The following is a 25,985-nucleotide window of genomic DNA, read 5'->3' as shown; positions in this document are numbered from 1 at the left end:
AAAAAATTGAGTCGTCAACTTATTATTATTATTTTTTTTAACTTATAAAGTCAATTCATGAGTATAAAATCTGTTATAAATAAATAAGTCAATATATTTTTATAGTTTATAAGTTGATTTGACCTATTTATAAGTTAAAGACAAATATTCTCTTTTTTTTTTTTTTGAAATTATGGTTGTTAGATTAAAAATATGTTTTTGTGAAAAGAATCTTTTTAATGTTGGAAAAAATGTAATTTTTGTTTTATTATTTTGAATATCAAAATATAGTAAATTTAATTTTTAAAATTCTCTAACCAACAGCTTCAATACCAGTGTCAAAAATCTATTTCCCAATTTGAAGAACTCTGAAAATAAAAATATTTATGGACAATTGTTGATGAATCCTTTTCTTTTCCATTGAAAGAAAATCTCATTTCATGAACTTGATTTTTATAATTTCCATTCCCAGTATTTATATAGAAGATGTGAACTTTCCAAAGCACTATGCTCACAGTGCCTAATATTATAATGCAACAAAAGCTTTCTGGTTGATTTTTTTTTTTTTTAAAAATCCAATGATCATGTAAATGGAGCAGAAAACAATTTGGTGGATGCATAGAAAGCACTGCTTTAAACATGAAATGCTACACTTTATTTCTTCTTTTCCTCACTTCAACACAAAGGGAGTTAATGATCCAGCAATTCAGGATTGGCTATCATTTTGAACCTTTGATCTTTAGACCAAAAGAGAGCTCTTGCAAGATTTGTTTATTCCAGAGCTCAACAAGGTAAAAAGTTGGAGCTCTCTAGTGGCTTCTCCAGTTTATTTTTATAATTATGGTTTCTCACAAGGTTTTTAGAACTTTCAGAACCTTTTAATGAGCTATTATTTTTTATGATGATTTAACCCTTTTTTACTGGAAACCTTTCCTCTTATATTTGATGATGATTTAGCCCTTTTTTTACTTGATGATGATATTAATCTGATGAACTTAAAGCAAGAAAATTATCTGATGACTTCTTGTGATTTTATTTTTCATTTATTTTCAAATGGAATTTAAACTTAAAACTTTATAGTCTTAGAAATAGGATAGCAACGGATCATGTATTTTTATGTATTCGATTTGATATAACTCTTAATAGAATGAGTTTGAGTGGTATGCAATAAAATTTGAAATGAGTTCAGAACTTATTCCGATATTAAAATTAATTATTGAGTTGGATGATTTTTTGGGTATTCTACTTCTTGACATCCTCATTGAAAATAAAGTTCATTAGCAATGAGCTTAAGCATCCATAACCACAATTAATTATCTTCACTCTTCAGATAGGACTAACAAGAAGAGATAGGCAGGGAAAAAAAATAGTAGACAAAGTTTAAAGCAAGAAAGAGAATAAAGTATGGGAAAAGCTTCTTTGGCCAAGATCACAGACTTACAATAGCACTCAAGCTTTGGGTTTTACTTTTGTTTTCTTTTAGCTCTATCAATTACTTTCACTAACTTTTCTTTTCCTCCCTTTTGTTTTCTTCAGGTAGGAATTGCTGCCCACACAAGTAAAGGATTGTCCTTAAAATGTATAGACCTTATCAGTAAAATTTTTTCAACTTTTCAACTGGAAACATGAGAAATAATTTCTGCAGAAATTGGCAGTAGTGAAATGAAGGAAATAAAGAATTTACATGAAGAAGAAGAAGAAGAAGAAGAAGAAGAAGAAGAATAAAAGGCCAAGAAGATTGTTTAGGATGGAAAATGTTGAACCATATATTGTATCATGAGTCATGACAGAAATTGAACATCTCCTTTCTTGGCAAAGACGATAAGCTTTGAAGGATGAAAACAAAGGAAAGTAAAGAAGATTACAGTTATCATATTATAAAATTTTTTCAAGAAAAAAAAAGTTGTCTGTCAGTTTATCAGTTTGCTGCTGAAAATTTTCTGAATTAAATAAGGCGGGGAATAAGGAAAACCTCTGTAGCAAGCATTTGGATGCCAGTTTCATGATAGAAAATTTCCCTTTTACTTTCCTTTCAAATTCTTGGTAACCAAACAGATTTGTAGAGAATTATGCTTATGATTTCTTTTTTTTTTTCATTATTATGTAACCAGCTAAAGGAATGGTCTAGCTTTGCTTTCCCTCTTTAAATAAAGTTTATGCTTTCCCTCCATTTTCTGCTTGGGTTTCTACAGAACTCATGGGGCAGCTTCTCCATCAAATCATTCCTTTCTTAACCAAAAATTCAAAGAAAACATTGTTAGTTAGAGAGAACCTTAACAAATATTCCTCTTTATACTCTCCTTGGTGATTAAAACTTCCTTGCTTCCACTTTGAGTTTCAGATTTCTTGTAGGGGGCTGCTTCTTTGTAGCTTCTCCCAGCAGAAAAGAAAAGGAGAATGAAGCTAGTGGTAGAAGTGGTAGATGCTCATGATCTTATGCCTAAAGATGGTGAAGGTTCAGCTAGTACATATGTAGAAGTTGATTTCCAAAACCAACTAAGCAAAACTAAAACCGTTCCTAAAACCCTCAACCCTGTTTGGAACCAGAAACTTGTCTTTGATCTAGACGAAACCAAAAGCAAATATCACCAATCCATTGAGGTCTCTATTTACAACAAGAGGAGACCGATTCCTGGCCGAAACTTCCTTGGTAGAGTTAGAATTCCTTGCTCAAATATTGTCAAGAAAGGTGAGGAAGTTTACCAAACTTTCCAATTGGAAAGGAAGTGGTTTTTCTCATCTGTCAAGGGTGACATTGGCCTGAAAATTTATATCTCATCAGAATCCGAAACAAAATCTCCTCCTCCACCTTCTAGACCACCAAAAACCTCTGCTAATACTCATAGTGCAGAAAATTCCAATCTTGACTGCAAAACACTAGCTGCTCTTCCTAAAGCTGAAGTTGCTTCAGTTAAGACTACCGATGCTACAGCAACACAACCTGAAAAAGAAATTTCTACTCTTGCTGTGATAGAAAATTCTACTTCTGTTGCAGTTCCTGAATCTGGTGGCATTACTTCTGTGAAAGAGCCAAACAAGGACAGAATCTATAAGCACCAAGTTCTGCAGCAACCCAGCCTGTCAAGGGAGAAAAGGCCTCAAGGTGTCTCGCACACAATGCATGCAGCCAGTCAACCAGCCCATCCTAGTGAACAAGATGACTTCACCTTGAAGGACACCAACCCCCGGCTGGGGGAAAGGTGGCCAGCTGGCGGAGCATATGGGGGAACAGGATGGATGAATGCTGAGAGATATGCAAGTACGTATGACCTTGTCGAGCAGATGTCCTATCTATACGTTCGAGTAGTCAAGGCCAGAGATCTTCCTCCTAGCTCAATTACCGGAAGCTGTGATCCTTATGTGGAAGTAAAGATGGGGAACTACAAGGGGAGAACAAAGCATTTCGAGAAGAAGATGAATCCAGAGTGGCACCAGGTCTTTGCTTTCTCAAAAGACCGACTTCAGTCATCAGTGCTAGAAGTTTTTGTTAAAGATAAAGAAATGGTGGGAAGAGATGATTATCTTGGAAGGGTGGTTTTTGACTTGAATGAGATTCCAACTAGAGTTCCACCTGACAGCCCACTAGCTCCTCAGTGGTATAGACTGGAGGATCGACGTGGAGAAGGGAAAGTGAGGGGAGAGATCATGCTTGCAGTTTGGATGGGAACACAAGCTGACGAGGCCTTTCCAGAAGCATGGCACGCCGATGCTTCCTCAGTCTATGGAGAGGGTGTTCTCAGCATACGATCAAAAGTCTATGTATCACCAAAACTGTGGTACCTGAGGGTGAATGTGATTGAAGCTCAGGACATTGTGTCAAATGATAGAAGCCGCATCCCAGAAGTATTTGTAAAAGTTCAGGTTGGAAATCAGATTCTGAAGACCAAGATAAACCCAAGTCGAACCACTAACCCACTCTGGAATGAAGATTTGGTGTTTGTGGCAGCTGAGCCTTTTGAGGAGCAGCTGCTGCTTACTGTTGAGGATCGAGTACACCCTACAAGAGAAGATGTGTTAGGGAAGATAAGCTTACCGCTCAACATTTTTGAGAAAAGGCTTGATCACAGACCAGTTCATTCTCGATGGTTCAATCTGGAGAAATTTGGCTTCGGTGTCTTGGAAGCTGACAGGAGAAAAGAACTTAAATTTGCAAGCAGGATTCACCTAAGAGTTTGTCTTGAAGGCGGATACCATGTCCTCGATGAATCAACAATGTACATCAGTGATCAAAGGCCAACAGCAAGGCAGCTATGGAAACAACCTGTTGGCATATTGGAAGTAGGCATCTTGAGTGCACAAGGTCTTCTTCCGATGAAGATGAAGGTTGGCAGGGGAAGCACAGATGCTTATTGTGTAGCTAAGTATGGCCAGAAGTGGGTTCGGACTAGAACCATTCTTGACACCTTCAATCCGAAATGGAATGAGCAATACACCTGGGAAGTCTATGATCCCTGCACAGTTATAACATTGGGAGTTTTCGATAACTGCCATTTGGGAGGAGGAGAGAAACCAAATGCTCCTAGTGCAGCAAGAGACGCACGAATCGGAAAGGTGAGAATACGACTATCTACCTTGGAAGCTTTTCGAATTTATACACATTCATATCCACTTCTTGTCCTGCACCCAAATGGAGTGAAGAAAATGGGTGAACTGCAGCTCGCAATTCGATTCACTACCTTGTCTCTTGCTAACATGATATATGTGTATGGGCATCCTTTGCTGCCCAAAATGCATTACCTGCATCCCTTCACAGTGAATCAAGTTGACAATTTAAGATACCAAGCCATGAGTATTGTGGCAACAAGGCTTGGTCGAGCTGAACCGCCCCTGAGAAAAGAAGTGGTGGAGTATATGTTAGATGTGGATTCCCACATGTGGAGCATGCGAAGAAGCAAAGCAAACTTCTTCAGAATCATGTCACTTCTCTCTGGTATGATCTCCATGAGCAGATGGCTTGCTGGTATTTGCCAATGGAAGAATCCAATCACATCAGTTCTAGTTCATATTCTGTTTCTGATACTGATATGGTATCCAGAGTTGATCCTGCCAACTCTCTTTCTCTACATGTTCCTTATTGGACTATGGAACTATAGGTTCCGGCCAAGGCATCCACCTCACATGGATACAAAACTGTCTTGGGCAGAAGCAGTGCACCCTGATGAACTTGATGAGGAATTCGACACGTTTCCAACTTCCAAACCCCATGATATGGTTCGAATGAGATATGACAGGCTTAGAAGTGTTGCAGGCAGGATACAAACAGTAGTGGGTGACATTGCAACACAAGGGGAGAGGTTGGGGTCCCTTCTCAGCTGGAGGGACCCCAGAGCAACCAGTCTTTTTATCATGTTCTGTCTTTGTGCAGCTGTTGTTCTCTATGTAACACCATTCCGAGCGGTCGCTCTGGTTGCTGGTCTGTATCATCTGCGACATCCTAGGTTTCGAAGCAAGCTGCCTTCTGTGCCCAGCAATTTCTTCAAGAGATTGCCAGCTAGAACAGACAGCTTATTATAAAGTACTTTCTAGTTTGTTGCTTACCATGCTTTCTGTTTCTCTAACCTATATATTGTGACTTGTGAGTTTTAAATAGATGACCTGTTTGAAATTTTCTCATTAATCACTGCAATAACTTGCAATAGGGATGTAGAAGGTTGTATCAGAGGCAAAAAAACCTTGCATTCATGGCTGGAACATCTCTATGAAATCACACTTGCTTAATAGATTATAGGGGTCCTATTTAATATGATTTCTTGTTCATGATTTAATACAGTACAGAGACACCAAGGCCAGTTTTATAAAACCTTTACGATGACTATAGCCGCTTGATGTAATTTCAGCATTCATTGACAGAATACAAGGCACAACAATCAATTAAAACTAACCAATTTCAATGAACAGAAAAAAAGCCCATAAAATAAGACAATAGTTTGCAAAACATCAGAACAGCAAACAATCATTGAAACACAGCATACATTTCCAGGCATAAGCATTCATATCAGGGAAGAGATCATGTGGAAAGAAATAATTCTTACATTATATTAAACTATTAATAAACCAGACTAATGAATAGTTTAACAAACCACACAAACTGAAATGGGAAATAGAAAATAGAAAAATTCCATTGCACAATGCATTACCATATACTTGAGGTTCATATAGCTGTCTATTGGCAAAAATGGAACAATAAAACAGCTAAAATAAGGTTCAAACAAAATCCAAAAAAAAGTCATGGGGGAACAATCCTAAATCGATTTTTCCTCTAGAAGACAAGCTCATGAGGCTTCATTCCCGCCTTAAGAGAAAATCTAGCTCCTAAATACGCCTTCAAGTCTGGAACCCCCTCAATTGATTTAATCAGTGGTGCATCCACAGTTTTCTGATCATCCTTCTTCTCCTGTGGAAGTACATTCTTTTCCTGAAAAGATTAGGACGACAACCAATGTCAGGATAGTGCAATGAAACACATAGGGTAAACAAACACTTAGGAAATGTGAGATAAATAAGCAAGCCAACCTCTTTCTCGGACTCAAAGAACTCGCCCTCTCCCTTCTTTTTCTTCTTCTCAGCTTGCTTGGCAAAGTATTTGTCATCAAACTTATCAACATTAATTCCAGAGACATCAACCTTGGTGGAAGTTGCAATGACATAAGATTGGTTCACTCTCCTCAGAGGGACACCATTGATCTTAAATGGTCCTGAAGCAGGCAGCAACATATATCAACTAATGAAGCATATGTCAACAATCTTCCTGTTTTCAGGTAGAGCTTGGGCATACCGCGCTCAAGCCCTCCCATGAGAAGCAGGTAAAATAAAACCAAAATCTATAATGCTTCGAGCCTTCAAGTCATAAAAGCTTGGGTCATTAGCTAAACTGAGTTTCCCGAGGCAGGTTAAATTCTTCCAACATAGAATTATCATTTGGTTTTGCTATAAAGATCACCCAAATTATACAATAGCACCAAAGCAACACATGCTCACCAGTGACCAAGAGCAATCCAGAGGAAAGCTGCTTCAGGAACACGACCCTCTTACCCTTGAACCTTCCAGCAAGAATTATCAAAACAGTTCCTGGAGTAATGCTAGCCCTGCAGGAAAAACAACAAAGACAATTAGACATCAGTCGCTAAATTAGCTTACATCCACTTTATGAGGAGAAGGAGAACCAATACCCTCTGAAACAAATAAAAAAGGCATTGAACCAAAACCATTTTCTCTAACTTTACCAGCATCCTCTTAATATAACCAAACACACGCTCGATCACAAATAACAGAAACCAGAGACTCATTTCAACGACAACATCAACAATAACAACTAAGCCTTAATCCCAAAGTTGGCTACATAGATCGTTTTCGTCATTCAGCTCTGTTAGACACCAAGCCCAATGGATATTCATATCAAAGCAACAAATCTATACAACCAGAAAGGAAATCAGAAATAAATCTATACAACCAGAAAGGAGTTCAGAAATAAATCCAAAATTATCCCAAAATGCACGGATTTATACACTTCAAATCAAACAAGAAGAAACCAAAAAAAAAAATCAATAGAATGCTGAAATCAAATGGTAAGAGATAGCCACAGTAACAAACACATGTAAAATCAAAGACAGATCCGAATTAATAGTAAAGACCTAAGCTTGGTAGGTTTGGGCTTGCGCTTGTTAAGCAGAGGCTTCTTAACATCATCTGCCGGATAGAATTTCGGGGGCTTCTCAACGGGAGCAGCTGGCTTGGGTTTAGGGTCGTGCTTGGGGAAAACACCACCATTTTTGGCCTTGATAGCCCACAAACCCCTCTTGTGGTACATCTGAGACCTCGAATACTTGCCAATTCCTCGAACAAGATTTGGGTTTCTGCTCACCTTCGGAGTCTTGGGAGCCATTGCTTAAGATTAAGGATTCTGCCTCTCTTTCTCTAGCTCTCTGAAAGTGGGAGACTCAAAGCCTGAAGCTTTACTGAACGGGAAGATGTAGATTTATATATGCGGCGTTTTTGTGCTGGAAAGTGGTTGTGAAATGATGACGAACCCTAAAAACCCTAAATCATTAACCGGGTTGTGGGCTCGGGTGGGTAGATTGAGCTTGTTAATTTTGGAATGAGCCTGTGTTTTTTATTAAGTTCATGGCGGATTTTGTGCTTTTTTTGTAATATACGATTTTCATGTACGAAAAAAAATGAATATTTTTAAGTATTTAATTTAATTAAATTTTATTAAAATGAGTTCAAATGATATATTTATGTTTGTAATGAATTAAATATACATATTAAATTGAAATTGAATTTATATTTTATATGTATAATTTATCTATATAGATAATTGATTAAATATAAAAATACATTTATATGCTTATATTTATAATTTTGTGAATATTATATTTAAATTAATATAATTTAAATATTTTATGTGATTATAAATTATTAACATATAATATTTTATATAAAATATTAATTAAAATATATAAAATTAAATAATTGAAATAGCATTCAAAATAATAATAATAATTGAGTTTGGTACATGGTAATTTGAGATGAATTTTAATTATATTTGAGTATTAAAATTTTTAATTATATTTTATTCTAATATAGTGATTTTCTTAGGTATCATATCATACTCCTTATTATCATTAATTGACACACAGTACTTTCATATAATGAGATTAAGATTGAAAATTAAAAAATATATATTTTTAAAAAATAATAATTATATGTTAATGAAAAATCAACTGGAAAAAATGTTTAATTATATTGAAGTTTTTATGATTAATACATGTCAAAATTAACTTTAAATTAATATTTAACACTTTTAATTAATAAAGTTTTTATGACATGGTTAATATATGTCAAACTGATTTAAAAATCAAACCAAATTAAATATATTTAATCAAAATTTTCTGTTGGAATTGAATTATGCTAATAAAAGACTTTAAAATAGCAAATAATGATTTCAACATCAATCTCAACCCTTACCGTTAAAATCGTTAAAAGTACACCATTATCATTCTAATTAGCTTATAACTTCTCCTCATTCCAGGAACAGTTGCTGTTTAATTTCATATTTTCAGGATGGTGTTCAGTTCATTGCATAGCATTTCTATTATGAGATGCAAAAGTTCCAAGTTTTTGAACTAACTCTGCAATTTTATGCTTCTCTCCCTAATGTATTGTTTATGCATGTGCAGTCTTAATTCATATGTGTTATGAGTTTTGTGTCTGCAGAATGTGGAAGTGACATGATCTTGGATTTCAACAACAGAGTGAGAATTCAAGAATTTCATCTACAGTTGCATAAAGTCTTGCTTATTGCTCTTCCTATTTCCAATAATGATCATTGCAGTTGATGATTTATGCATAACAAGAAAAGCCATATTTATACCGATGGGTTTTAGCTTAGTGGTACACAGTCGTCTCAAAAAGAACAACATTTATCAGAACAAAAGAACAAATTGTAAATTTGTCCTCAGGAGTTGTCAAAGAAACTAGAAAGAAAAAGTCCTTAATTCCCAAAGAGAGATAATCACAGCAGCAGCACTCTCACAGCATGCTGTCATCTTTTGCAGGCATCCTCCTGAGGAAATTCTGTGGTATTGGAGGAAGCGTAACACGCAGTCTGGGAGGCCTCATCGCATAAGTTCCAGCAGCAGCAAGCAGCCACCGGAATGGAACAAGGTAAAGTACCAACCCAGTGATAAGACAGAACACCACAAACATAGGTGTAGCTCTTGGATGTCTCCAAGTTAACAGAGAATACAACCCCTCCAATTGAGCTGCTAGGTGAACTATTTTTTCTGTTAACCTCCCTGCAATGCTTCTTAATCTATCATACCTCTTCCTGATAATTTCACCAGGCTTGGAAGATGGAAACGCATCAAACTCTTCATCCCAATCATCAGAACTAGCATCTTCAACATGGGATAGTTTTGTATCAATATTAGGAGGATGTGTAGGCCTTCCTGACACCAGCAAAAGCAAGATAGAAGAAAAAATTAGGCAGTATTGCTTCAGGGAAATTGATTAGAAGAATGAACAAGAACCAAATAGAAACTGTTGTCACTGAATTCTTCCACTGTCGTATCCCATCAAACCAGATCCATACTGCTGGGAAAACACTCAAACATCTCATCACTCTCTCCAAATTAGCTTTCCCTTTTCTTATGCTCCACATTCGTGCTCTTGCATCAAGAATATACTCCACGACTTCTTTCCTTAAAGGTGGATCGGTTCGACTAAGTCTCGAACAAATAAGGTAAACAGCTTGGCGCCTTAGAGTATTCAGCTGATACACGGACAATGGACTAACATACTGTGTTTTTGGAAGTAAAGGTTGTGTGTAAGTATGTAATAAATTGACCATAGAGATGCAACTAAATCTCACAACCAATTGAAGTTCTCCCATTTTCTTCATCCCATCAGGTCTCAAGGCTAGTAGAGGATAAGAATGAGCATAAATTCGATCAGTTTCAAGTGTAGGTAATCGAATCCTTACCTTCCCAATTATTGAATCTCTTTTACCTCCACCTCCTAGTAAATTGCAGTTATCAAAAACTCCAATGGTAATCACTGTACATGGATCATAAACTTCCCATTTGTATTGTTCATGCCATTTTGGAGCTAAAATATCAGCAATGGTGCTTGTTCTTGCCCATTTTGGCCCATATTTGGCCACACAATACGCATCAGTTGTTTCAAACCCATCCTTGGACTTCATAGGCACTAACCCTTCAGCTTTCAAGATCCCCAACTCAAGTAATCCAATTTCCTCTGGCTTTAACTTGGGAGAAGCTGCCTTGAGATCACTGCTATATTGAGCTGGTCCATCAAAAACATTATACACACCATCTAGAAAGGCATTCAAGTGAAGTTTACATGCAAATTTCATTTCTTTTCTCTCCTCGTCCACCACCACATTTCTCTCAAGATTAACCCACTTATCGGCCACCGGAGGAGGCAGGAGTCTCCTATCCAATTTATGCAGAGGAATCACACACTTGCCTAAGCATTCCTCCATATTATCTCCAAGCTTATCTTCCACACTCAAGACCAAAATATCTTCAAATGGCTCAGCTGCAACAAACATCAACTCTTCATTCCAACTTGGATTTGCACCTTTATTTGATGATATTTTAGTTCTTAAAACCACATTCCCCAGCACAACCTTCACATAAACCTCTGGGTTCCTGGTCCTATCAGAAGGCACTAAATCCTGTGCTTCAATCACCTTAACTCTAACATACCAAAGTCTAGGAGAGTAATATATCTTTGGACGAGTATTTGCTGCAGATTCAACTCTGACATTTGCTGCATCAGAATGCCAAGCAACAGAAAATGCATCATCTGCTTGATTCCCTATCCAAATAGCTAATATCAAGTCTCCACTAACAATAAATCCATTTTGATCCTCCAACCTATACCATTGTGGTGCCAAGGGGCTATCCCATGGAAGCCTTGTAGGAACATCAGATATAGCAAAGGAAATAAGGCCAATAATCTCATCATTAACAAATGCCTTATCCCTTACAAAAATCTCTAATGTATGAGCTTGAAGACGATCTTTTGAGAAAGCAAACACTTGATTCCATACTGGGTTTGATGTATTCTGAATACATTTTGTTGTTCCCTTGTAGTTTCCAATCTTTAATTCTATAAAAGGATCACAAGTTCCAGTCAACTTGTTACCTGGCAAGTTACTGCATCCCACAATTCTTTCATACAAAAAATTTAGTTCTTCTACTAGTGTGAGCTCGTTATTTGATGTGGCTATTCCTCCATCAATATTTGGCTTTATCTCCTTCACAGAACTGTCCTCTATTGATGGCATTGTTCTTGACACTGCAAGTGTTATAAAAACTGAAAATTCTTGGCCACATGCTGAACAAGAATGCATTATAAACAGAAAAACAAATGCAATAAACGAAGTAAAAATCTAACATAAAAAAAATGCATTAACATATAAATTCCAGAGACCTCAACAACATGCAATTATTTAATATATTATAAATTAATTTTTTTTTTAAGGCGGGTTGCATTAGTTCAAATCCTATATTTTATATATTACAAGAGAAACACTTAATAACCTAAGCTTTATATTTAAAAAAAAAAAAACAAATAAAGCTTTATAAACCAAACTCAAATAAAAAAAAATGTAATTGTTACCTGATGCGGTGTCGTTTTGATGCAAGAATACAAGAACAGTAATGCTCGATGAACAGAGGATGCAATAGAATCAAGAACAGTAAGCAAGAAGAAAAAGGCGAAAATATACTTTGCTTTCTTTAGGTTCAAGGCAAATATAATTTTAGGCTTAGAATTAGAAATATGAAGGTGAAAATTAAAAATAGTAATATATTAAATGTGTTTTTGTTAATTATAATATTTAATAATTTACAATGGAAATTTTCACTTTCACAGTTATTTTGTTTAAAGTAAAATAATATTATTTTGTTTTACTAAAAATTTAAATTTATAAATTTTATTTTGTAAAATTTATATATATTAATATTTTATTTTTTAAAAATTAATTATTCAAAAATATTGAATTAGTGTAAAAATAGTAACATTTTATGAAAAATCAATATATAAAATAAAATAAATATTATTTATATTTAATTATTAAATATAAAAATGTTACTTATTATTATTAATTTAAAATAATATTTTTTAATATTTTTTATATATACTTTATTTTTTTGTAAAGTGGTAAATATCACTTTAATAAATATAAAAATAAAAATTTTATAATTTTAAAATTTTAAAATAAAATAAATTTACTTTATTTTGAACAAAATAACTATGTAATCCACCAAAAGAAAATGTCAAGCAGGAAAAAAAATTGTCAATAAATATATTGTGATAATGAGATAAACCTCATCCTTGTTCCCTGTCTCTCTGTCTCCTGTAAAACTCCTCTTTTTTCTTTCCATTCTCTGCACAAAATCAAGAGATGAAAATGGCGACAATTTCATCTCTAACATCGTCAATACCCACAACGTCAAAGTTGACTCTTTTAACAAACCCATCAAAACCCACTTTCCAAATCCTCAAGCCAATAACCCCTTCAAATAATTTCCCCAAACTCACACATTTGCATATAGTTTTGAAACACAAAGTCCCAAAAAGGTTCTTCGCAGTAGCAGAAGAAACAGCATCGGTTGCTCCAGTTGACCCTTCTTCAGAGGCCGCCCGGAGGCTGTACATTGGTAACATTCCAAGGACTGTGAACAACGAGGTGCTTAAAAAGATTGTTGAAGAACATGGAGCTGTTGAAAAAGCTGAGGTATTTGATGAAAATGTGCTATTCTAATTGTTTTTTCTATGAGTAATATTATCTTAATTTGATGGATTTTGTTTAAGAAATTAGGAGTTTGATCCTGGAGCTTGATTTTTTGCCTTGATGTTGCTAAGATTGTGGACTGAAACTATCGAATTGCTTTACTAATTATTTATGCTTTCTTGATTCTACTTGCTGAAATATGAATTTGAAGAAAAGCTGTGATTTTGAGCTATCAGATGGGCTTTTGTTATATTATAGATATGTTATACTGTGGAAAAAAAATTTAGGATTTTATGTTATGATTAATCAAAAAAATTGATGTTGTGTTATGTTTAATCCAGTCTTAGTTACCTAAACAAGCTAAGCTTATTCTTACATTATCAGGGTAATGAACCTTTGTTGTTAGTTGTGTCTATTGCCATTCTTTAGCAGTGTTTAACTATGATCTTGAAATAAGCTAATGCCTAATAATTTTCACCTTCCACCTATATCTCCTCTTTCTTGTAACCATTACATTATATCTCAAGTTCTCAGCGGAGACTGGTGTTCAATACTATTCTTTCTAGTTTAAATCTTATTGTCAAGTAGTCATCATTCTTTTTCTTTTTTCTTCTGTCAAGTAAATTGTACCAATTGCACTACATTCTCTGCTTGCTTTAGTGGTATTGATTAATGATCATTTTTATCTTCTTTGGTATGGTTCAAGGTATGACGAACTTTTAGACATTAGGATGTTTATCAAGGCATAGATTAGTTGAGTCGAGGATGTAGCTAGATATTGGATTAGTTGAATCTGTAGATGACAAGATATGTTGAACTGCAATATAGCCAGTGTTTCAATTTGGATTGAGGTTAGAGGAAAATGTGCCAGCACATGGATGTCTATCCCAACTCTTAATATATAATCTTGCCATGTCGGCCAGTAATGAAAATTGAGGTAATTAATTAATTATCTTCTCTTGTTTTCTTTATAGGTTATGTATGATAAGTACTCCGGTAGGAGCCGTCGATTTGCATTCGTTACAATGAAAACTGTTGAAGATGCAAATGCTGCAATCGAGAAACTGAATGGCACAGTAAGCTTTGTGTATACTAGAAGTTCAAGAAGATATGATGTCATTGCTGTTGTTCACTTGCTTCTTTAGATTGATGCACAGCAATAGATTGACCACTGACCAGTTTCATTTGGCTTTCAATTGCAGGAAATTGGAGGACGCGGGATTAAAGTGAACATTACAGAGAAACCTTTGCCATCTATCGATTTGTCTCTTCTTCAGGTTGAGGAATCTCAATTCATTGACAGTCCTCATAAAGTTTATGTTGGAAATCTTGCTAAAACAGTAACTACAGAAATGCTCAAGAACTTCTTTTCTGAGAAGGGACAGGTTCTTAGTGCAAAAGTTTCTCGAGTTCCTGGGACCTCAAAATCCAGTGGGTATGGGTTTGTTACATTCTCTTCGGATGAGGACGTAGAAGCTGCCATCTCATCTTTTAACAATTCTGTAAGTTTTTGCTGTCCCTGCAGATGTTAAATGGACGATTAAATTCCTTGAAGCGCAAAAATCTGTACACATGCACTCATATGCAGTTTGTTGTAGTACACTTACAGTCATGCTTTCTTGTTTTTGCTGTGTTGGTCTGTGTATTCTAGAATCTGGATTCATGCATGCTTCTCACTTTCACCTTGCTAATATCGTCAACCACCCCCTGGTCTGTCTATCCGTCCACCCGTCCATCCATCTCACTGACTCATATGTTTTGTCTTTTGCTTTCTATCAAATTGCCACTTGTGTTTTTCTTCCATAATGTGCATTTTCCTTGGAGCATTTATCTGAATAAGTTGCATTGTAAGAGTTTCCACTACTGGCCATTCACACATGCAGATATTTACTCACTTGTTATCTATTTTGATCATTGTCCGGCTATTTCATTTCTCTGATGCTAAATTCTTATTGCAGTTATTGGAAGGCCAACAAATTCGCGTAAACAAGGCCTAGTGTAGTTTATATCACCCTGGATATGGAGACTAGAGTACTTTGTGTCCATCACATTGAAATTTAGGGCAGTCTTTTGCTAATCATTGCTTTAGTCATGTACATTTCTCTACTGGACGTTATCATATTTTCTGTTTGTGTCATAGTTTCGTAATTGTCTTCGGTCAGAGTTCACTGCTTGAAAGCAAATTTATGCTTTAGATATTAGAGTTCGAGCTTGAGAACTGGCTCTTCTGTTTATGATGTTGCTTCAAAATGGGGATTACACAATTCAAAGTCTAGCTAAGCTGAGCCTGTCAGTGTGGATATGTGAGGTTTGATTAGTTGAATTGAGCTTCATGAACATGCCTGATATATATACAAGCTAACTTTCATATATAATCGAGTCCAGTTTTCTGGTCCGATTCAACGCAAACTATCCTCTACACTACGTTTTGGTACAGCATAATATGATATTGGACAAATTATAATTTAGTCCTCAAAATTTAACAAAATTTATAACTTAATTCCTGAATCTTTAAAATTAAGCAATTTAGTCTCTCCAATTAATTTTTTATCTATTTGGCCATTAATTATAACAAAAATGACTAAAATGCTTTTAATTCTATATATTTTCTCACTAAATGATTTAGTTTACGAGGTTTTGTGTTATAAATAAAATAGTCCCTTAATTTAAATTATTTTATTTATAATACAAAACTTTAGGATTAAAATTGTTTAAAATAAAAAATATATAAAGTTAAGGGCATTTTGATTAAAATCAACAGTAAATTTTAAAAATATATAAATTAAATTATAAACTTTACTAAATATTGTTTATCCTATAATATTTGATTTTATTATATTTCATTATATCCTATTAAAGGAAGTTGTAGTAGCAGTGAATGCTCACTACTAACTTTCATGGTTAAATGCTCACTAATTTTAACATAAAAAAAATTACTTGAAAAGTGAAATTACCTTTTTAAATTTATCTACAAAATAATTTATCATTTAATTAATAAAATATTTTTTTAATTTTTTTATGATGATATTAAAAATGCACTTTACATTTCAATTTATTTTACTTAGAATTAATAAATAATTTTGGGGAATGGATGATATTAATTTTGTTTATATATTTTATTAAAATAAAAGGATGATTTATATAATTAAAGGATATTTCAAATTTGGTCAGTATAATTTATATTAAATTTAATTTCCAACATCTTTCAAAAAAAAAATTGAGAGAAATTGATACTGTGGGGTTGGCAGAATTGCAAATAACGTGAAAATCAGGGGCCTTTTTCAATAACATAAAGCACAAATTCCCATGATCCAAACTTGGCGCCTCTTTGACAAAAAAAAGAAAAAAGAAAAATGGCGCCTCTCTAGTTTCGCGCGCCAATTCCAGCGATTTCACACTCCTTACAATTTTCCCTTAATTAACCCTTATAACGCCCTCTCTCTCTCTCTCTCTCTCTCTCCTTTCATTCACTTTCCTTCCTTTTCCGTCCCTGATTCCATCCCTATAATTAAATATGTTGATCGAAGAAGAAGAAGAAGAAGGAGGTCAGGGAGGTAGAAGATGTTTTATTCGCAGACGTTTCTGGCCAAGAAGGGCCCACTCGGGACAGTGTGGTGTGCTGCTCACCTACAGCATCGCCTCAAGAAGTCTCACTATACTTCCACCGATATCTCCTCCACCGTTGGTCTGTTCTTCATCTTTTCTTTTTGTCTAAAAATGAGGTTATGATTAAAAGTAAAGCACTTCGCTGATTTTCTTTGAATTTGGTATTTTTTCCCCATTTGTTTTTTTTATATAATAAAAAGAAGATTTTTTTTTCTAGAAATTGGTGTTTGGATTCAAACTTTTCTTAGATAATTTAATAGCATTGTGCATTTTTGTCTGCTGGGGTTTTCTTATCTGATATACATCTCGAGAGAGAGAGAGAGAGAGAGGGGGGGGTGTGGGGGGCGCGGGGCGGTGGGGGGTGTGGGGGAGGGTGATGTCTTAATATTAGGTTTTGTTATTTTTGTTAATTAACTCATTTGTATTATCTGTTGGTGGGTTCCCATTTTTGTTTTGTACAAAGATCGAACCTTCATGATTCAACTTTTTCAATTGAAATCCAATGTCTATTTTTATTTTGGAGGGTCTATTTGCTTCTTTAGCAAATGATGCATGTTCAAAATTGGGTGGTGTGTGCTTTTTTACATTATGTTTTGCTTGGAATTAGATTACTTCTATTAGACTGCGTTGCCTCTGCAAAGTTTGAGTTAATTTTTGATGTGCATGGGGATGAATTTACATTTTTCCAGGTACTGTTTTCTTAATTGTGTGGAAAATGATGTTTTTGACATTTTGTGGATTTGGAATGTACCAACTGTATGTAATTACTTTTCAATTCTATTATTATATCTAAAGCTTTCCAGTAAGAGGTGCTTTTTCTATGTGTTTATGTTTTCATTCATCATTCTTCTTTCTTGTTATTTTATGTAGTTTGACCGTTGTAGTCCTCTGAAATAGTGTGTTTATTCTTGAGTACTCATGTAGAAAAAAGTAGGGGTGGAAAACTGACTAATGATTATTTTTCTATATTGACATGGATGTATATTTAGATCGCATCATGTTCCCAGAAGTTCCCATCGCGCTGAGAATGTCTGGCCACCTGCTGTTAGGTGTTGTTCGGATATATTCAAAGAAAGTTGATTATCTTTACCATGATTGCAATGTCATTCTTATTGGCTTAAGTAAGGCCTTCACTTCCACAGAAGTTAATTTGCCAGAGAATGCCACAACAGCAAAATTTGAATCTGTTACTTTGCCACAAACATTTGACCTTGATGCCTTGGATGTGGACTTGGACATATATCCTGATGGGTAAAATTAAAATGAATTGGCTTCTTCTTCTTCTTCTTTTCTTTCCTTGACTTCTGCACTTTCTTTTTTCTTTTTTCATTAAAACTTTTTGACACGCAATAATTTTGGTCTTAGGTCTCCGGATAATCATGTTAGGAGTCAGGAGGAAATAACACTTCAAGATCAAATTCCTACTGGCAGGGATCCTTATGTTGTTGTAAATTTTGATGAGGTCAACCATTTTTCTTTAAGAAGTCACATTTTAATTTTTATGCCTTTGGCCTGTATGATCTTTTCAATAAATGAATGGGAATTCCATTATTCACTGGCAGAAGCATTGCTGTGCAGGATATCATGATGGATACATTACCACCAGAACAAGATATTGATTCAGGGGTCAGGCCAATGGATAAGGAGTATGTCCCCAATTGCATTTGGAATGCTATCAATAAAAAAAATAATAATTCTGTTGATCAATCAATCTAACCTTTCTTTTACAATAACAATGTCTTTCCCCCCTCAATGGTTGATAGTGATATGGGTTCTCCACATGCCAGCCCTATTAATCAGATGCAAGTACCTACAGAAACTGTTGATCTTCAAGATCCAGGTCCAAGTAATCATACAGAAGAGCCGATGGACACTGTTGATATTCCACAACCAGGTCTAAGCAACCAGACAGAATTACAGACTGAAACTTTGGATTTTCAAGCTCCAGGTCCGAGCAACCAGACAGAATTACAGACTGACACTCTGGATACTCAAGATCGTGGTTTGAGCAACCAGACGGAGGTTCTTAATTCAGTGCTTAATGATGGCAATTCCCCTCCAGAAATTGAAGTTATGCGTGATCCTGGTTTTAGCTCAGAAAACCTTCCTGCAATGTTTCCAGGTTATCAAAATGATGCATCTGAACCAAAAAAATCTTTAGGTCAAGGTTTGGATCAGAAGGAAATTCCTTCTCCATTTAAGGAAGATGCATTGCTATCTGGCGGGCGGTCTTCACCATTTCTGCAATGTCCAGAGCCCTTCAATTCTGCTGCTTCACAAGAGGCACCCGAAGTCTTTGATACTCGTATTCCATTTGGTGAGCATAACTCGATATTTTTTATATGAGCAGGATTTAATGGCCTTTTTTTTCAGACTTTGAATGAGGTTATTCTTTTTGTGCTTCAGGGAACACATCACCTGAACTTGCCTTGCGTTCAACTCCACCTGTTCAGCAGCCAAGACCAAGGCCGAGAAAGAGAAAGCATTTCTTTGATGAGGCCACGGTGTTAACTAATAAGTATGGTTTCTCATTAGATACATTTAGGGATCTTGTTTCACTTGGTTCTGGTCATTGACATAAGAATGGCAATTTGATAGGTTTATGAAGAAGGCACTAGAAAATTCTAGTGATATATCAAGGAAGAGAAGGGAAATCCCTTCCACTGCTTTGGCCATTTGGAAATTGAACAACACTTTAAGAAAGGAACAAGTCTTTTACGAGCCTTCATTAACTGGTATTCTTTTCTTCATCAACTGCTTCAGTTGCTTTTGATGGATGATTTCTTGCTCTTGAACTACAAGGTTGATAATTTTATGAGGGTAATGATGTTTGTTTGTTTCCAGGGTCTTCTGCTGATATATGCAATCTTTTAAATAAGGACTTCATTTCTACAAAACCTCACTTGAATCTTGAAAGGGAAGCCAGTCCAGATCCTAGGATTGCAACCTCTCCTGCTCCTCCAACAGAAGTGATTCCAGAATCTAGGGATGCAACTTCTCCTGCTTCAGCTACAGAAGTGATCCCAGAGCCTTGGAATGCAACTTCTGCCCCTGCAACTGAACACATTCAAGGGTCTACAGTTGCACAATCTCCTGCACCAGAAGCTGAACCTGATCCAGAAATTGAATGTCTTCGGCATCATGAAGGCCATGATGCCAATACTATGTTGCCAGAACTACTCCCTTCTCAAGCCAGAGATATGACTTCTCCAGGAAGATTTGTTTCTTCTCCTTTTAGAAGAGATGACTTCACTCCCAGCTCAGCAAGAAGTTTAGAATCAGAAAAATTTCCTTGGGCTGGAACGAGTACTGGAACCAAAACGTCGCCTACACCAGATGTTGCAGCATCCACTGGCACTTACACTACTGAGCTGGAAACACCTAGGACATTTTTGGAGGAGCAATTTGATATGGGGCACACCGGACTTTCTGATATTCCTGAGTCATTTAACACTGCCGAAACAGAGGTAAAATCTTGCTCTTATTTATTTATTTTTTAATGCATATGTAGATTTTTGGTTATATTTTTAGGGGATTCTTGTCTTGATTCTTTGTAATTTTTCTTCTTTTCAACTATTTGATACCTCACACAAGTCCTGATGTGCATTAGCTCTAAAATTTGGATGTTGTGCCTCAAAACTTGGTGTATGATGATGTACTTGTTCACTTCTCAGTACATTCATATATGCTCTTATTCTCGTATTTGTAGTTGTTTTAGATTACATGAGGCATAAATTCATGTCCTGGTTTTTCCTTGTGTCACCTTACTCTAATCTTCTGCTCAAGCTAACCAAGTGAGCGCTTCTTGCATCTAAACATTGCGGATTATATTGATGCAGGACCTTCATTTTCTTGAAGCTGATAATTCACCAGCTGGTAAACTGATTTTCCGGATTCATTTAAGAAATTGAAGTGATATTAAATGTTAAATTGTTTGTTTATGATATTTGGATGGCATGTATGTCTATGACAGGATCTCAAGGCACTCAAGGCCAATATTCACTGTCTGTCAGAACAAGGTACTGTTTTCTTTTTCTTCATTGGAGGAAGCTTCCTAGTATTTTTCTTCTTTTCCTTCCAACCTTCCTGTTGATTTGTTTACTTTTGGTATGCAGGGCTGTGGCTCAATATTTAAAAGGATTTTCCCCAACCACTCCAGTATCAGAAGACTACTCTGGAGATCTGAGTCTCAACAAGATTTTACAAGGAAAAACTAGAAAGTTATGTGCTCGGATGTTCTTTGAAACACTTGTAAGCTCCTAAATTATTTTCACAGTCCGAACTGTTTGCATGTTAATATCAACTTAAGTGTTTTCATGGAAGTTTACATGTCAAGGAAAATAAGTCATTATGATACTGCATAGGCATTACAACCGTGTCTAGGATTTTCATTTCAATTTTTATCTGAATTATTGCAAGTGTTAATGCTACATGTTTTGTTATTTTTGTCATGCTTGTGGTTATGTGATTCTTAATGGTGCATTGCAGGTTTTGAAGAGTTATGGACTTATTGATGTACGACAGGATCAACCATTCGGTGATATTGGTTTGAAGCTGACTTCTACATTCTCAAAGGTCCAAATATGAGGTTCACATAAACTTGGTTGATGGATTTTGGAGTCATTATGTACATAGGTACTGATTCTAAGAGCTTTTATCCTTTTTTTTTTAAATACATTGATAATTGCTGTTGCTGTTTGACCTGTGTCAATGGCCAGCCTGATTATGATGATGGGCTCTTATAGAAAAGAAATTTAGTGAAAGGTTTTAGTATTCAACTGTTATTTTAATGACTTTCTATATAGAGGGTGATGAAAGGTATGGTTACTGTAGTATATATGTAAGTAAGATTCGCAATACTGGCATGTATTCAGTTGCTGAACTTGGCTGTAATTCCAGTAATTATGTAACTTCACTGTAATCTTGCCTGCAAAACCCTAGACGAGGAATTAAAACTAAAACCATCAATTTTGATGTCTTGTAAAAGTAAATTTGTGCTATAGTTTGCTAGTAATATTAGCACCTTTAATTGGACAGCCTTTGTAGGCTGATGGTACTGTCATTTCCTTCCTAAAGCAGCTGCAGTAGTTTCCTTACCTAAATCTACTCATTGGTAAATATAAGATGCTATTTGAAGAGTGGTTTAAACTATTCAAACCTTTACACTAAAGAGACTAGAGATAGTGTAACTACTCATTTGCAACTTCTCATCAAACATGTTGTGTTTGTGCTACCCTGGTTTTGCTGCTTGTGTGCTTCACATTTGTGCATGTGTTATGCAAGACGGGACATTATATAACATGTACTGTGTTATGCATTGCAGTTGGGTCGCCAAGCAAAAAGATGATTAGGAAATAATATGAGAAGGGGAACCATGCAGCTGCAGTAATTTGAATGTGGAAGTTTTGTGACATTTACTAGTCCACATCCAAGTTCATAGTCAGATAAGATTTAGTCTATTATAAGAAGATATTCACAATGCCTATCATTATAAACCATGAGGTGGCTCTAATTTATTGTAATTAGCTCCTCAGTTATGGCCATAAAATATTGTAATTAGCGAACCAATATTTTGTCATTTTTATTTATCTTTTTGCTGGTAATGGAGGCTATAGGCATCTCAAAAAGTTAGCAAGTAGGTTCTGATACTGAGTTGATAAGCTGGAATTAGGAGCAATTTTTGGTAGGAATACTGTTTATAAATGGAAGAATCCAACAGTTTGTTCGCTTTGTTATGTTTCGATGGTTCTGTCCTAGCTCTCTATATCATCGAGAGATGAATAATGCGGATGGTCCTCGTGTGAATTGCAGATTGTATTTGGTGCATCAGAATGTAAATTTGGCCTAAACTGGGGGAACTTATTTATAGTTTTGCTGCTTTAGCCACAAATTAGCAACATCTTAATTTTTCACTTTGAAATCATCGACATACTACCAACATCTTCATAGTCCAATTAGCTATAATCCATTACAACATATCAGTTTCATAGATACTCAAAGCTTAAAACTCAACATTATTAACAAGCGTTGCTTGAGAAACCAGCAAATGCTTACAGTACAACAATCTATAAGATTCCCAACCATCTATGACTTATTTTACTAGAAACGAGTGCATTGATTTTGTGCTCGAGGTGGGCTTCATAGTCCTCAAGGCGACCTTTGATTGCATCATTCTCCCAGCTGACCAGTGTAGGAACTCCAGTGAGCTTGAACCTTGAGTCCAAACTCCATGGATGCTGAGGATTTCTCCAGGTTGGTCTATCTCCAACATCAGCTCGCAGGAGTGTAATGTCATCTGATGATGCTTCCAGCTTCTTGTAAATTACAGGTTCAGCTCTCAGTCTGGATGGACATGCAAAAAAACAACATATAATTTACATCTTACGAGAGTTCAATATTGTCGTGTTCTCCAAACCAAGCACCTTATATAACAAGGCTCAGAAATTTCATATTGCTTCGATGTTCTTTGAAAATGCAAAGCAATTCATTGATAAGATCTTATCATGAGCAAGGTAGACTTATGACAAACTTTAAAACGAGCGAGCTAAATTTATGACCTAACAGGATTATGACTAAAACATAAAGTAAACCATTGTTCATCTCTCAAATCAAAACTAAGATCCAGGAAGGCACTAAGGGTCCAAAGTGTAATTTAACTCAGAGGTACTTTAGTGTTGTCCGAAGTTTTGAAATCTGGAGATAAAGATCCATCTAAGCCAAAGGAATAAATCATTTCAAAGACAATCATACTTGATTTTTATTTATTTTAAAATGATATATATATATTTTTTTAAATTTAAAAGAATTGCATTCTTTGTAATTATTGACCGATAATGAAATTAATTGAATTGAGTTTCCAAACAGGGGTAAAAGGCATCATCCAAGCTCAAAAATTTAGAGACGAACTCTACCATGGGTTTTCCCCCCTTTCATAGCGCAATAAACACAACACTCACACAATATCACAGCTCAGTAGGAGTATAACAAATAAATCCCAGAACAAAACCAAAACCCATTTAACAAAATTTCTAAAGAACATAACTTTGATGAATTATAATAATATCCGATCGTTTCTATCCACCATGAACTAAAAAAGATAAATTTCTTCGAAAAAAGGGAAGAACATGCCGGGGCACCAACTGAGATTGGTTGATGGGTCTTTATCAGCCAATAAAAGGATTAAATTAGCTTTGTTTAGTGGTGCCTCCGATATGAACTTCTGAAACACACCGTCGAAGGATGATACGGTGGCATCCAGCAACTTGAGAGGCATTTTCTCAATTTCTCAAAAGGCTAAATTCGTGGGAGGGAAAATATCTCTGCTGCAGTAGATGAAGGAAAGAGACTAGAGAACTTCCATTCACATGATAACTCTCTGGTCACGTGGAATGTCCGAAATGCCCTTCCATGTGAAATTCATTCGTATTACTATTTTAACTAATTGTTGACTTAAGCAAATCATAAAAAGCTTTAAATATTGTTTAATTTCCTTCATGAAAAGGGCCCACTTCTCTCTCCTTGCCTTCTTGTTTCATTGCTACTGAGTGCACAGGTAAAAGGAAAGTGTTGCGTGTATTTCCGGGGCAAAGGTGGAATATCACTATCACCAGTCAGTACCTCTACGTGGTCAGACCTGGCAGAATCCTGGAAACTTTGAATTTCTTTCCTTGCACATCAAGTACTAGCTCAAGTGAAACTTCCAGTTCTCATGTATCTTCCTTCTGTATATATATACACAGGTTCTCACCTTCAACTTCATCAATCAGAAACCATCTGCCATTAAATTCCTCTGTTTCTTCAGCTCAAGAAAAACTATCTCTGTAAGCTAACTCCACAGGTCCTCAAAACCAAGAAAATGGTTCACTTGTCAGCTGTTTTCAGTTGCTTTGTTCCTTCATCATCATCATCATCATCATCGTCTTCGTCTTCCCGAGTTGCTGATGATTCAGTACAAGTCTCCAGCATGAAAGCGCCTAACGTAGAGAAACCCAAGAGCAAATCAGAGTCATCTAGTGCTCCTATTGTGGTTTCTTACTTCCCCATGAACTCGTACATGTCAAGGTTATAGTATAGATTTGGAGTACTTACCATGACAATTCCCTCATGAAGATTGGAGAAGGAAAGGAAAAATCGAATATTATTCATGAAGAATAATTCTCTCATGAAAATCCATTCTTAATTTGTGATTTCATTGTGTTTGTGATATAATATTCATGATTATTTGATTAATTTTCTTCAGTAAATAAGAAGATACTTCAGAATTTGAATAACACCTTTTCTATTCTTGATTATGATTGAGAAAAATTCTAGATAGTATTTAACGCTTACCTTGCACTTGTTCAAAGAAAGATAAAAAAACCCAAGTCCATTAGAAAGCACAGAACATATATCCCTCAAGGTTGGAGATAGCAGGGTGGGGTATAAAAAGTTAAAACAAGTTTTCTCTGTCACAAGGAAAAAGAATACAAGTGGCGTTCAATGAACTTGATCTTTTTCCCTTATCTTTTCATCGGGCCTCGTTCAGCCTACGGTGACTGCTTGACTAGAATATAGAAAATGACAAGAATTTATATGAGACTTGTTAAGATACTGTAAATTTTATCCCCACGCAATCACTGCTTATTTTTAATAGTTTATCCTTTAGAATTGTGAGCCTTTTGCACATCAGACTTCACTGGCTTTTTTTTTTTTTTTTTTTTCTTTTTAACTGAGAAGGAAGTATCTTTTCTGGCAAATTCAGGGAAATAAATACTCCAGGGTCAAAGCTCACAGAGGCTCAACGCTCACAAGCCCAAGCACTTAAAGCACTGGGCTTACTCTTCTTGAATGGAGACATTTCATTTTACTCGAGTAATTGTAAGTCATCGAGGGTCTAATTACTCCATTAAACCCATCATCCGCCCACCATTAATTTTATTTTGTTAAGTTTTCACTTTTATTGGAATAGGGTAACGTACATCTTATATGATCTTAGATATATTTTTTTTAGTTAATTTTAAAGATAAATTAAGCTTGATTTATTTTTTTAAGATAATATCAAAGTCTCTCAAATTAATATTTGAGTCTCATACTTTAAGTGTTCGATGTTAGGCATGAGGATGTATGTTAAGACCTAATGTTAATTTAGAATAGA

At 35.4% G+C, this 25,985-nt stretch overlaps 5 protein-coding genes and 1 pseudogene across 6 annotated transcripts; 3 read left to right on the top strand and 3 right to left on the bottom strand.

Annotated features, from left to right (window-relative positions):
* The first annotated feature begins 2,016 nt into the window (after positions 1-2,016).
* LOC110660314 (FT-interacting protein 1-like) lies at positions 2,017-5,725 on the top strand. The gene has a single exon (XM_058134831.1). It carries the CDS (start codon positions 2,377-2,379, stop codon positions 5,491-5,493), a length of 3,117 nt encoding a protein of 1,038 aa, XP_057990814.1. The 5' UTR covers positions 2,017-2,376; the 3' UTR covers positions 5,494-5,725.
* Positions 5,726-6,087: 362 nt separating this feature from the next.
* LOC110660313 (60S ribosomal protein L6) lies at positions 6,088-8,041 on the bottom strand. Its single transcript, XM_021818575.2, has 4 exons — positions 7,611-8,041; positions 6,958-7,064; positions 6,493-6,674; positions 6,088-6,394 (listed from the first exon to the last, which is right to left on the bottom strand). The coding sequence occupies exons 1-4, from the start codon at positions 7,859-7,861 to the stop codon at positions 6,239-6,241; spliced, it is 696 nt and encodes a 231-aa protein (XP_021674267.1). The 5' UTR covers positions 7,862-8,041; the 3' UTR covers positions 6,088-6,238.
* A 1,469-nt stretch (positions 8,042-9,510) lies between these two features.
* On the bottom strand, positions 9,511-11,861 carry LOC110660298 (FT-interacting protein 3-like; annotated as a pseudogene).
* A 934-nt stretch (positions 11,862-12,795) lies between these two features.
* Positions 12,796-15,526, top strand: LOC110660312 (30S ribosomal protein 2, chloroplastic). Its single transcript, XM_021818574.2, has 4 exons — positions 12,796-13,249; positions 14,221-14,322; positions 14,449-14,748; positions 15,205-15,526. The coding sequence occupies exons 1-4, from the start codon at positions 12,917-12,919 to the stop codon at positions 15,241-15,243; spliced, it is 774 nt and encodes a 257-aa protein (XP_021674266.2). The 5' UTR covers positions 12,796-12,916; the 3' UTR covers positions 15,244-15,526.
* Positions 15,527-16,703: 1,177 nt separating this feature from the next.
* LOC110660310 (sister chromatid cohesion 1 protein 3) lies at positions 16,704-22,587 on the top strand. 2 transcript variants are annotated; one of them, XM_058135708.1, is made up of 13 exons: positions 16,704-16,931; positions 17,842-18,103; positions 18,218-18,314; positions 18,431-18,498; positions 18,640-19,169; positions 19,259-19,370; positions 19,451-19,587; positions 19,697-20,319; positions 20,692-20,728; positions 20,826-20,871; positions 20,968-21,103; positions 21,341-21,487; positions 22,176-22,587. In XM_058135708.1, exons 1-12 carry the CDS (start codon positions 16,808-16,810, stop codon positions 21,437-21,439), a joined length of 2,271 nt encoding a protein of 756 aa, XP_057991691.1. In that variant the 5' UTR covers positions 16,704-16,807; the 3' UTR covers positions 21,440-21,487; positions 22,176-22,587. The 2 variants fall into 2 exon arrangements, with proteins under 2 accessions (XP_057991691.1, XP_057991690.1); XM_058135707.1 differs by having other exon boundaries at positions 16,705-16,931; positions 18,616-19,169.
* Positions 22,588-22,781: 194 nt separating this feature from the next.
* Positions 22,782-25,272, bottom strand: LOC110660311 (thioredoxin-like protein Clot). The gene is made up of 2 exons (XM_058135709.1): positions 23,977-25,272; positions 22,782-23,194 (listed from the first exon to the last, which is right to left on the bottom strand). The coding sequence occupies exons 1-2, from the start codon at positions 24,123-24,125 to the stop codon at positions 22,918-22,920; spliced, it is 426 nt and encodes a 141-aa protein (XP_057991692.1). The 5' UTR covers positions 24,126-25,272; the 3' UTR covers positions 22,782-22,917.
* Between the last annotated feature and the right edge of the window lie 713 nt (positions 25,273-25,985).

This window comes from Hevea brasiliensis, chromosome 14 (genome assembly GCF_030052815.1).
Source record: "Hevea brasiliensis isolate MT/VB/25A 57/8 chromosome 14, ASM3005281v1, whole genome shotgun sequence".
Classification (NCBI taxonomy): domain Eukaryota; kingdom Viridiplantae; phylum Streptophyta; class Magnoliopsida; order Malpighiales; family Euphorbiaceae; genus Hevea; species Hevea brasiliensis.
The sequence above is the reverse complement of the archived record's forward strand: the minus strand, read 5'-3'. Positions and strand labels throughout refer to the sequence as shown.